The sequence below is a fragment of the Asterias amurensis genome, chromosome 4 (assembly GCF_032118995.1).
Source record: "Asterias amurensis chromosome 4, ASM3211899v1".
NCBI lineage: Eukaryota > Metazoa > Echinodermata > Asteroidea > Forcipulatida > Asteriidae > Asterias > Asterias amurensis.
The window spans coordinates 1,376,932-1,389,013 of NC_092651.1; the positions used below are offsets into that span (position 1 = coordinate 1,376,932).

The 12,082-nt window shown below is 37.3% G+C and overlaps 1 protein-coding gene across 1 annotated transcript in view; it reads right to left on the reverse strand.

Moving 5' to 3' along the window:
* Positions 1 to 12,082, reverse strand: part of LOC139935931 (protein diaphanous homolog 2-like) — a 44,102-nt gene that overhangs the window by 17,288 nt on the left and 14,732 nt on the right. The window contains exons 4-10 of the mRNA XM_071930573.1: positions 10,252 to 10,448; positions 9,072 to 9,272; positions 7,141 to 7,249; positions 4,745 to 4,864; positions 2,106 to 2,224; positions 837 to 953; positions 110 to 228 (exon numbers count right to left, since the gene is read on the reverse strand). Of these exons, the coding sequence (XP_071786674.1) occupies positions 110 to 228; positions 837 to 953; positions 2,106 to 2,224; positions 4,745 to 4,864; positions 7,141 to 7,249; positions 9,072 to 9,272; positions 10,252 to 10,448 (982 nt within the window). The remainder of the gene's footprint in view (positions 1 to 109; positions 229 to 836; positions 954 to 2,105; positions 2,225 to 4,744; positions 4,865 to 7,140; positions 7,250 to 9,071; positions 9,273 to 10,251; positions 10,449 to 12,082) is intronic.

A 12,082-nucleotide genomic window follows, 5' to 3' on the forward strand; every position in this document is an offset into this window, starting at 1 on the left:
CACAAGCAAACATACAAATGCTTTTTTTTGCAACCCACCCTCTCCAGGACAGCAGCAACGTTTTTTGCAACTCAAGATTCAAGTAGCCATTACAAAAAGCCTCACTCACCTATGAGAGGATCCACATCTATTTCAAATTTCTGTGTATGTCTGAAGTCTGGATCAAAGCCTCCTCGATGGAGAACAACCTGAGATATGCACTCTTCTATTAGTTTGTAGTACTGGGGTCTATCAACAAAATAAATCATTCCAACTAGTCACCATTTATGGTTGGCATACAGACATGATGGTTCATATCCACTTGGATTAAGAGCTACCAAGTTTATCGGTAGAAATTCACTGCATTTTCCAAAAGACGTAAATGACTTGATATTTCAACAATTAAAAACAAACAATTTGGTAAGGGGCATCCCATTGTTTAATGTCAAACCAAACTTAGCGTCAAGCATCAGAGAGAAATGTATGAACACGTATAGAAAATAACTTGTTACAACACTGGAAATGTTTGGTCTCAGGGAAAGTACTGAGTATACATGGCTAACACACAGCGATGTAAGGGTAAAACCAATATTAGTATTCTTCATCCCGATGCAAACTGAACATCTACTATAGTTATTGTATTGAAAAACCAACACAGATAATTGACCATGCTAAAAAATGTGTAATATGTCCCCTTTTTAAAAATGGATTTGATTTGAATAAGCCAGTGTAAAAAAGCTCTAGTGTAACCCTCTTTCTCCCATTCATCCACCCCCTCATCCTCATCAATGACTTGCAACATCAAACACTTAGGGACAACCAAATTGATGTATAACAACACCTGATGTGACATTTACCTGATGGCACTATCCTCTCTGATCAAGAGAAGATGTTGAAGGATTGACAGGAAGAATGGCTCGGCCGGAGTGTCACTTACGAGTTGATGAAGCAGCTGGTATGCTGACTCCTCATCGGTAATCAGTAGTTAAAGAATCAAATAATCACATATTCTTTTCGACAACTGCATAAAACACACAGATTGATCTCTTTTTCTTAGAACAGGAAGCAATCATTGTGGCATATAATACCTAACTGAGGATGCACAATTTATGCTTTTACACAATGAAAGACCTGGAGTGCATCAAACAAAAACAAATTTCTAACAATCTATCCAGAAAGAAGTGAAGATGGGTAAATTGACTTGCCCTTTTAAAGTTCCGTTCCAAACTGTGATCATTCATAATAAACTTATTTTTCTGACCACTTTGCCAATAATTTGTTCCTGTCGTCGATTTCACAAAGATTTAGTATTATTCTTAAGGTTTGCATGCTACAGTGCAGGGTTGGGACTCGTCTGAAGTCCTAAGATTAGTCTTAAGTTAGGAAGAGTTTTGAGAAATCGACGGCAGGTCCCTATTCCTTGTTCTAAGAGAACAATCCCACAGAGTGGGTTATTTGAGGACAAGTTCACATCCCACAAGACTACACTTGATTATAGCAATTCTCTTTTTTAGTAGCATCTGGGACAATTCCCCTAAATCTAACTCCAGAAACTGGAATGACTAAGTCCACTGAGTAAAGGAACAGATGCAGTAAACAGGATGTTTTCTTTTACTGAATGCACAAAACGTAAATCATCATTTCCTATAAAGCCAAACCTTCAAAAAGTAACTTTGTGAGAGAGGGATCACTTAGTGAACACCACTGCCACAACCATTTATCTCTTTAACAATTTGAAAATACTGCCAATTATACAAACATAGTTCACTCCAGGTTTTCAGCTGTAGTCTTCAAGAAGTTATGTACACGTACTGTATGTATAAAGACTCTAATTGACCAATTAACAGCTGTTAGTTTAGTGGCTTGCTTAATGCCATGAAAGTCATGACCTGGGCTCGAACCCACACTCTGCTGATCAGAAACAACAGAATTTAAGTCATGCATTCTTATTTGCTCTGCCACTACAAACACATTCAACTCGAGAACTAGAACGTGTGCAACAGCTTGCAAATAACAATTGCACAACTTCGAACAAAGAAGAAATGGAAGTGCAATAGTTTTCACAACAGCCTGTTCATCATGTGTCCCCTACAACAGAAAGTTTCTTACTTCTTTTCAAAGGATATTCTATTTCCACTTTGAGACCTTCAAAGCGATGGCAGAATTCATCATAATCGTCCTCTCGATGTTCATCAAAAACTGTCATCTGTGTTTCCAGCTCACTTATCTTATTGTCTCGTAATTCCTGATAATGGTAGAAAAAGTATGGGGTTAAATATCAACTTAATTACTGCAATCGTCGTTCTGAAATAACAGCTGCAACAATAAAGCTGGACAATGATTTATTTTTCTTCCATAAAAAGGTAATGGAAATAGGCAATCAAGATTAGCCTCAATTTAAAGACAACTACATGTACTAACTTATTTTAATATCTAAATCGTGATTATGCCTCAAAGATTTACATGTACTTAGAATTGGTACATGTATGTATGACGCAGTGCAATTAATTTGTCAAAAAAATAATTTTGCAGATTTTTAATGTCAAACAATGCAGAGTTTATGTGTAACTTTTAAACAACTTCACTGATGCTTCATGCTACATTTTGCATTTAGAAAATTTTCATCTGGAATGTGAAGAGGATTTACGGGAACTCAATTCAAACTAAGGAAACCAGCAATTAATCTATGCACTCAAAACCAGTTACTGAACACAATATGACAATTAAAATGACCTGCCTAAGCATTACAGAAGCTTCCAAAAATTTAATGCAATAGTTTTTGGGACAAGCGTCTCATTAAAAATAGAATTAATAATTCAACTAAAAACACATGTTGTTTAAAAAAATTAAACCAAAGTAGAGTATGCATTTAAATGGCATCAATTTGGAGCACTGTTTACTTTGATCAGGACAGCAGTCTTTAAAAAAAATAACTTTGAGATATAATATATTACACGTAACTCAAAGTTATGCTGTCCTGACAAAAGTAAAAGGTGCTCTGAAATGATGACATATCGTAATACAAATGTGTGCCGCTTTAAAAAGGATGTTTCACTCAGTCCATTAATAACATTGTAAACCATTCCACCTGACACATGTTGGCAAGTTTCCAAAGTGACACTTCCAAATAAAACCAATAAATTAAAAGGTCGCCAAGTGAATAATTTCAAAGTATATAACTTCAAATGTACATAATGTCATAATCTGTACTCTTAAAGCCGGGTTCATATTTTCAAAAAGCAAATGTGAAGCGAGTTTCCGGCACGGAAACAAGAATTGTTCAAATGTGACGCAAAGGAAATTCATTTCGCTTTCACAAATTTGAAAAAAAGGATGAGCCATGCTTTACTGCACTTTATCTTTTATAGCGTCTGGCACTTGGTTCGAACTAGTTAAGACGTTACTGTCTTGGTTCTCAGCAATGGTACATCAGCAGGTGTTTGCAGGCATCTTGGATGATTGCAAATTGATCCTATTCTTGCTTCACTGAATTTTCATTGAATCATTCCCCAATACTGATATATGGAAGTAGGCTTATTAGTTGTGCATGAATTGATGTATTGTACCTAGATAGACTGTGCAAGTCTCGTGCTTAAATCAAAAACAAGGAGAATGAAGGCATTATTTTGTATAGAAAATCAAATCTTTTGAAAAGAAATTCTATTTATTCCAATTTTTCAAAATAAAAGTTCCTCTTTTCTAACTCTTCTAAAATTCACATAAAAACTTGGGAAGTTTTTTATTTTCTAGAAACCCTATTTCTGAAATAGTTTGTGCCACCACTACATAATTTGAATGGTGGCGTGAGGGTCAGTAGGGCAAAATTCTTATTCTCAGGTTTTTCTTTATTGATTTGTTAAAAAAAAGTTTACACTAATATTACTTCATCGCTAAATTTTTCTTCCCATAAAAATAACATAATGTTTCCTAAAGTATTTGAAGAAACAGAATAGCTCACATGTAAACCACCAACTTGGTCCCAGAATTTTGAATATGCACAAGTCAGTTGTTTGACACAGAAATGAGCAAATAACCAAAGCCAAAATACAACTGGATTGTGACTGGTCAAATAATTTCACCATGACAGGGGAGTAGAAATGGCTAAGAAGCAAGCCTGGGCGACTAGTGAAATTTACTACTCAACTTGTCGCACTTTAAAAAGTTTTGACTTTGACAGAGATTTTTCATTCCCAAGATGCATTGCGGCATGTGGTTTGACAATATAGTTAAATTTACGCTGAAAGGATTGAAGGATTGTGTCACAGATATCTGATTGTGTCTTCTAAAGTAAATTATGTTGTTGTGAACAGTCGTGACTAACACAATTGGTTCACCAAACAGGAAACCGAGTAGTTGAAAAACGGTACTCGCGACTCGACTAAACAATCAATAGTAGCTAAATTGACACTGATGGCACTTGTCGCCCAGGCGTACGAAGTAGTTTAAAATACCTGACTTTGATTTTAAAAATTGGTTGGGAATGTAAAAGTTTATTGCCAACAAAAGTTGCTACTTTAATCTGCAAGCCACTTAGATAACAGAGTACTTCCCATTTTTCCTTTCTTCCCATTTCTACCACATGTGGACAAAATTAATAACAAATGCAATAATCACACTTTCAAACATTTGAGTTTGGTCAACTTTTGGTGCGGTCGCTTGTCAACCTTGCTGACATCCTAATGGGGAGACTAACTCACAGTTTCTCCATGCATAAACATTACAATGTAAAATAAACAAGATGGACAAATATAACATTGCTACTTACTGGAAGTAGGTCCAACATTCCTGTTCTAAGAAACTCATTGCGTAGATGTAACCTGAAGTCTAGTTCCTCTGGTTCCCGTGGTGTGATGATAACAGCATTCACTAACTGCATGCATACAGTCTAGAGATGGAAAATAGAGAAAATACAATCAGCACATTGATTATATCAGGTTAGGTGTAGAAACAAAATCTACGTCTTACAGGTCCTTTTAAAGCAGCACTTTGTCTTGACAGTCAGACTACGCACTGAAAAACTGGCCATAAAATAATGGCAAAGTCCTCTTTCATGCAAAGAAAAACCACCCAACCATCGTATCAAAAGATGGCTTGCTGTCTATATTCCAAGAATATCCCAACGAAACTGCTTCAAGAAAATCTTCCATAAAACATTTGAGGTTTTATGACTACCAAAAAAGTACAGCCGTGTTCTCAAAGTAAGACACATCCAGATGCTTGTAGCTTTGCCAGCAGATTTGTAGGTTATAAATGGTTTATCCGCAGAGCATGCATTACCCTAAGACAATCAACTCACAGGTTTGTGGTTCGAACCCCAGAGGAGATCCTCGACCTGAAGACCCATCTTTCTGTACTATTACTCCCTCCGACAAACCCAAAGGCAATTAAACACTACAATCGAGCAACTGACAGCTGAAGGAACACACAGAGTATAACTACTCATCATCAATGTTCTAAACCCTTGCTCTTTTCTTTGCTGACAGAACAATGTGTCAGCACTTTCTCAGCCAATTGCCACCTTCCAAGTTTAGTCCATGGAACAACCATACAGGGTATCCCATGATTTCAGCAGAGATGAAGGAAGTGGATAAACACTTCTAGCCCTTTTCACACTGGATCTCTAATCCCTGTGGAATACAGCAACTTGGGACTTTATTTTACCCTACAGTTACCCCAGCTGACTTTCAGGGTTGAGGTTGCTTGTTCCAAGAACACCCTAGGGTCTTACCCCTTACCCCCACTCCGTAACATGGGTGGCTGTATCCCGGGTATGCCCATTTGCAGGGGCAGACCAGAGGCATACACGGGGTAAAGTGAACACAAGCCCTTTTCACACTATAGTCAGGGAAATTCCTAGGAACGTTTGGTCGATCTTTTCACACTTAAAAAAATTCTGGGATTTAACTTATTCCCAGGAAATAAGTAACCGTGCTCAGGGGTAGGGTTAAGGGAGTTAACCCCGGGATAAAATGTGTGAAAAGGGCTTATATAGTGTGGAAAGGCCAGCAGTTATTCCCCAGGGGCAACCCTGGAATATAGAGTAGTGTGAAAAGGGCTTCTATATATTGCAAAGTGAACTTTAAAGGGGGCAAAATATAGGGCTGTAGCTGGAGTAGTAGAAGGGTCAGATTATGCACCAAGGTCATTCTGTAAACTCCATTCAAGCCAACAGGAATTGTCTAAGATGATTAACAAACAGCATTATTCCATCTTTTGTAAAGTATGCATAAGGCAGATCATCAGAACGAAAAAGTAATATGAAGATGGAAACATTGAATAATACTATAAAGAGCAAATTTTTCAATGACTTAAGTCCTGCAAAGATTTCCAGAGTTTTGTCCTTCAACAAAACTTATAAATATAACCAGACTACTATTAATCTGCGACATTGGTATCTTGCCAATATTTCTTTGAGCTGCTACAAAACAACTGCTCATCTTTGACTAAATCATTTAAACTTTTTTTAGCACAGACAGCTGTTTGATGACTAAATTTGATTGGTCGTGTGAGTCACATGAGGTAAAAAAGAATATGTCTGTTCCAATTTGTAGACAGGGAAACTTACACACAGCAGGACCTGAATGTAATATATCAATCAACAGAGTGCAGTTAAAAGACTGTTTACAATACACCCATGGTGATTGTCTTCTATTCAGAACTGGTGAAGTGCTAGTACCAAGGCAAAATGTTATCAGAAAATCCAAACACATTTTATACTTGGCTAACTGCAGAAATATGTGCCCACTGCATAATCAAATCTCGCCCTTTCTTCACAGCTTCTTTAAAATTTATAAACCAGAAATTGCTCTGCCAATTTCAAGAAAGTTTGAGCCAGACTTCAGCCTGAACAATGCATGACAACAATGCCATTCTTCAGTTTGACAAACATGTATGTTGAATATTGGAACTACTTTTAAGAGGTCGCAATCCAAACAACAGCAAAAGCAAGAAGCACCCTGCCAATTACCATGATTTAGCTGTAGACCTGCAAAACTCTTCATAAAATTTACATTCAAAATTACCAACTTTTTTGATACAAAATTTATTTCTTTTGTCTAAACATGAACAGATGGTGGCCAATAAGAGATGATATCTAATATAATGCACTAGTTCAAATCATAAAAGGAGTGATTTCTAGACAGTATTTATGTGAACAAATACCTGCAATGTTGGATTTTCCTCTTGTTTAAGTGCTTCAATGATCGGTGCAAATCTTGGCCGGCTTCTAAACTCTGCCACATCTGTTAAAGCTGCAAGCACTTTCTCATGTCTAAAAAAGAAAGGTCAAAGCTGGATTCAACAACTGGACTCAATCACTAAGAAGTTGTGTTTAATTGTTAAAAACATGAACAGATACCTCCAAGTATTTCAAGGAGCATCTTAAAGACAAATACATTTCTTGCAAAAGCAAAAAGGTCTTGTGGATTTTTTAATTGCTCAACCCTTCAGCAGGAACTTCTTAAAAGTAAATACATTCCCATTGAGTTGGTAGCCTTGAGGCGTTGTAAAGGGGGTTGTACATGTCTGAGGATGGGAATAATTACATTACTTGATATGATCCTTAGGGTAAAGGAACACTACATGTATCTTGTTATAAATGCTTTGTGTAGTCACCCATTAAATAATTACTTGCATACAAAAATATAAGTTGGAACTAAATTACGTCATCATTGTCATGACAGTTAAAAAAACTGGAACGCATCACATACAATTTTTGTGGCAAACTTTTTATGCAACTGCCAACGCCCATGACACATTAACATTAAAAGACAGGAAATTGAACATAATCAATATTATCCTAGATGTTGCAAAAGAAAGGAGAAAAGTAGTAACGGGGAAATTCCCAAAATTAAAACCTCTTGGGGTACAGTGCTCAAGTCATTTCTGAAGCTAAGAAAGAAATGATGAGGGTTCAAGTTTCATGGAAAATGACACTACACAGTCAGGTTTCTAATCCGGATCTACATGTACGGATGTTCTTGGACCATAAAAATATTGATAAAGCCAGTGTCGGTTATGAACATCCAACAGGCCTTACACACAATTCAGACGTATATTACTATCGACCTTGACAAAGCATAATTTCTGTATTCATTTTAGAAAGTGGTAGTAGAAAATTGTTTGTGTGTGAGTTTAACTGCCCAAGGTTAATAAATGTTTAACATTACTTCAACAAAGCGAGTAGAATTTACCAGCATTGCACTCCAAAATGTATACCTTGTGTTTACAACAAATCTTCAAGCTACATACTCAAATCAATACTTGGTGTTTTCATGACTACTTGAGACTGTATAGTAATCTAGAATGACACCAGCCGCAGTGTGATGTTATTAACATAATGAGCAGTGAGTATTTTTTACAAGGAAATGTTGATCGTGTTCGTGCTTACAGGGTTTACTTCCTTTTAGACTGGTCATGTATCGCTAACAACTGATGGCATTGCTCATTTACACAATGTAGTTTTACATGTTTGTTTAGTTGTTTAGTTGTTGTTAGTTTTAAAGGTGTGTTGGTTTCACAATTAATTCTTCAAGGTGAGGTCCACAATTATCTGACTTGGCTTTCAACCATAATCAACTGTAACCAGGGGCACGTTGCCACCTACAATGTACTACTGGGGGCTGAAACAGGGTTACCCCCTTCTCAGTCCATAAGGATAGACATGGGTATCATCCACTACGAGCCTTGCTGGTAGAGTAGTATGCACTACCTTCCCAATTTATACTAAGCAATTATGGTTAAGTGCCTTGATCAAGGGCACAAAGTTTCATAACCAGGATTCAAACCCAAACTCTGCTATGTACAACACCATAGCTTGGGACCAGTGACTCGGAGTGCTTGGACACAACACATTTCTTGTCAGTGGCAGTAGTTTTAAAGACTGTTATAGTAGGCCCTCTATTGGCAGAAAGAACGGGCATACTTCTAACAGGAAAGGATTCATCAAAGTGGGCTCTGCTTGATAAGATGAATAATCTGAGTCTGTAACCAAGCCAAGAAACAAAGCTTTCATTTTGGAGTAACCAAGGACAGGATTTTGTGTCTTCTTAATAGAGCTGTCACTTCTTACAGAAATTGTATTGTCAACTTACCCACCGGGATACAGGCACACAGCAGCAAGCAGTCGCACCGTTTCCATCATGATCTGCTCATGATGAGGGTCTAGTGTTCCTGCCACAGTGCTTAGAGCACCCTCTTTTGAAAACACCATTTGGATACCATACTTGTTGTTCATGAATGCTTTCAGGCATTTGATGCACTCATGTCTGATGTCTACACTTCTTTGGTCTTCCCTAGAAACGTGAAATTATGAGAGACAAATCGTTGATACAAAAAAACTGTATTTTGACTCTAGAAATTAATCAATATATTTTGACAATATGCATTTGATACTTGACTTTATATTATGACAGCACATAGAAGGATTAGAGAACTCAGAAAACAAAAGGATTTAAGGGAGTTTAAACAATTACATGCCCAGTCATCTGAATCAAAATCTCTAAGAAGAATGTTTTTGGTGGGGCTTACAAAAGACCCCTTGCACAACACGGATTGCACCTCCCAAGAATGACGGCTATTATTTTCGCATTTATGGGAGTCAGTTCCTTTCTGCAAATTTTGACTGCCAAAATGACATGCAGGATGGGCGTGTGTAGGTGCATTGCGCATTGTGGAAGGGGGCTTTAGTATGAGAAGTGAAAGTCCTAATTTGAAAACACTTTAATACACTTATAATAACACGTAAATGGGCTATGGAGTTACATAATTTATAGAAAGGTTTGCGATAACTCCATGTAATGACTATCTCTAATGAGTTTGGGTGGTTCTGACAAGAACCGTTGGTTTCAACTTGACGTTTCGATCAGTATGCTCTGATCTTCTTCTGGAGAAAGCAGAATTTTAAGTTAGCATACACTTAGGTGTTATCTTAGTTAGCTCAATCATAAAGCAGTCTACACAAAATAGCATCACTCTAACAGGTATGAGGAAACTGTAGACAGGTTAGTCCAGATCCAATTTGGTGTCTACAGCTACGGCTAATGCTGTTGCTAAAGGTGTTACTAAGGATGTCCCATACCTCAACACATGACGCGGAAATCTTACTGTAGCCCTAGCTGTAGCCGCTAATTAGGACACTGCCTAAGTCTGCTGACTTTGGGTCAAAGTCATATACATTACAAGTATTGAATACATGAACAAGTAGGTATATATTGCATAATAGATTCTCAACCAATACTTTATTTTCCCCCTTATGTTCACACCCAAATGTACCTTGTAGAAAATTCATCCAGTATCTTCAGTATTTCCTCCAAGCCCCTATCTCCAAATTGCTGCACCCAGCTTATGGTGTTACTACCCAGAGAAACTTTCAGGGAGCTTAGGGTAGACAGAAGTCTCTCACAGTCGGTGGGTCCGCAGTTCTTCAACTCTAAGATGTAGTCCCCTGGTTTCTGTACTGTTTTTCTTCCCTAGATGGGAGATTAGGAACAAAGATAGCTGATGAATAGAGCATACAAACATAGACAATTTTAAACCTCATGGAATGGATTATGTCAATCAAGATCATTAATGCTTAAGAAATCATCTTTGTTTCAGATTCTCTGCAAGGGAACATGTCTCTGAAAGACATGAACATCTTATGCAATAATTGTTTTACCATTGAATAGTGTTATAACACGGCGCGATTAACATTTAACTTAGGCAGAGATGCCAACATTGAACTTTAAAAAAGAGTAGCATCTCCCAAAAGTTAAGGGCGAGCGTGGCTTGGGCTGGGCTCCCTAAACCGATCTTTCTATAACTCTCTACAATGCGTATTAGCTCATTTTCAGGCATTGTCGTGAAATAACAATAACCTTTTGCACCACCAGAACAGCTACAAATGTTTATAATGGCCAGTGAAAAAAACATCTGGGAAAAAAAAAAAAAAATCCCTCATCTTCTGACATTGTTTTAAAAAAAAAAACATAACAAAGGGTGGCCTTACTTAAATGTTTTTGTTTTAATGGTCAGAAATGCAACAACAAGCTATTGGGAGAGAGAAAAAAAAAAGAAAAAAAAACCTGTCCGGATTTTGGGCAAAAAATACGTGTCCGTATTATGGGCATTGTCTGGACATCGGCGCTACAATTACTAGTAAGAAAACATGGAAACTGTCTAGCTTAGATCTCACAGGCCACTCAGTTGAAGGTATTTTTGTTCAGAAGGTCTCCTTTTTTGTCGCCATTATTTCTTACTTTTTGTGCCAAGCTTCGATGAAGTACATGTACAGACAGCGTGGGCACAATAATAGTGGATACATGAGGAATGAGGTTACTGTGACACGTTAGCTCACACACAACCTCATTCCCCACGCACATGTGCACTATTCCCCATGGTGTAATAGAGATCAATGGGTACGATCTTGCAGCAATGCACTAGCGTAAAAATACTCATCCGGCCAGCCAGCGGGGGATCAGAGGGCACGCAACAATCATTACGTCGAGACACGTGTTCGAGTGAATTCGCCGCTATTATTCAACACTGCGTTCTAAAATTAAAAGTGTTTTTTTCTTTTCTGTTACAATTATTTGGATATTTTTCTTATTTTTTATTTCCACTTAATAGTTCATTCGTTGTTTGCATGTATCGTACGATTTAATAAAATTATATTGGGCGGCTTGTTTAGCGTGTTTTATTGAGTATTATCGTAGCGTCGTAGTCACGGCTTGAAATCGTATTTGCTACGCCCAAATCGTGTATGTTGGTATCTCTGACTTAGGCATTAGATCTTTACCTTTCTTGCAATTTGTTGTGAAGTATTAAAGGAACACTTTGCCTTGGATCGGACGAGTTGGTCTATAAAAACCGTTTGTTATAAAATGAATGGTTGGAAAGATGTTTTAAAAGTAGAATGCAAATGATCCACACAAATTTGCCTCAAAGTTGCACGGTTTTCCTTGTACTTTGCGAACTAACACGGTCGGCCATTCGACTACCATTATGGCCGACTGTTAGTCGACGAGGTAAAAGTAAAACCACGCAATTTTGAGGCATGTTTGTGTGGATCATTGTATTTTACTTTTACAACATCTTTCTAATTCTATGCATTTTATAACAAACG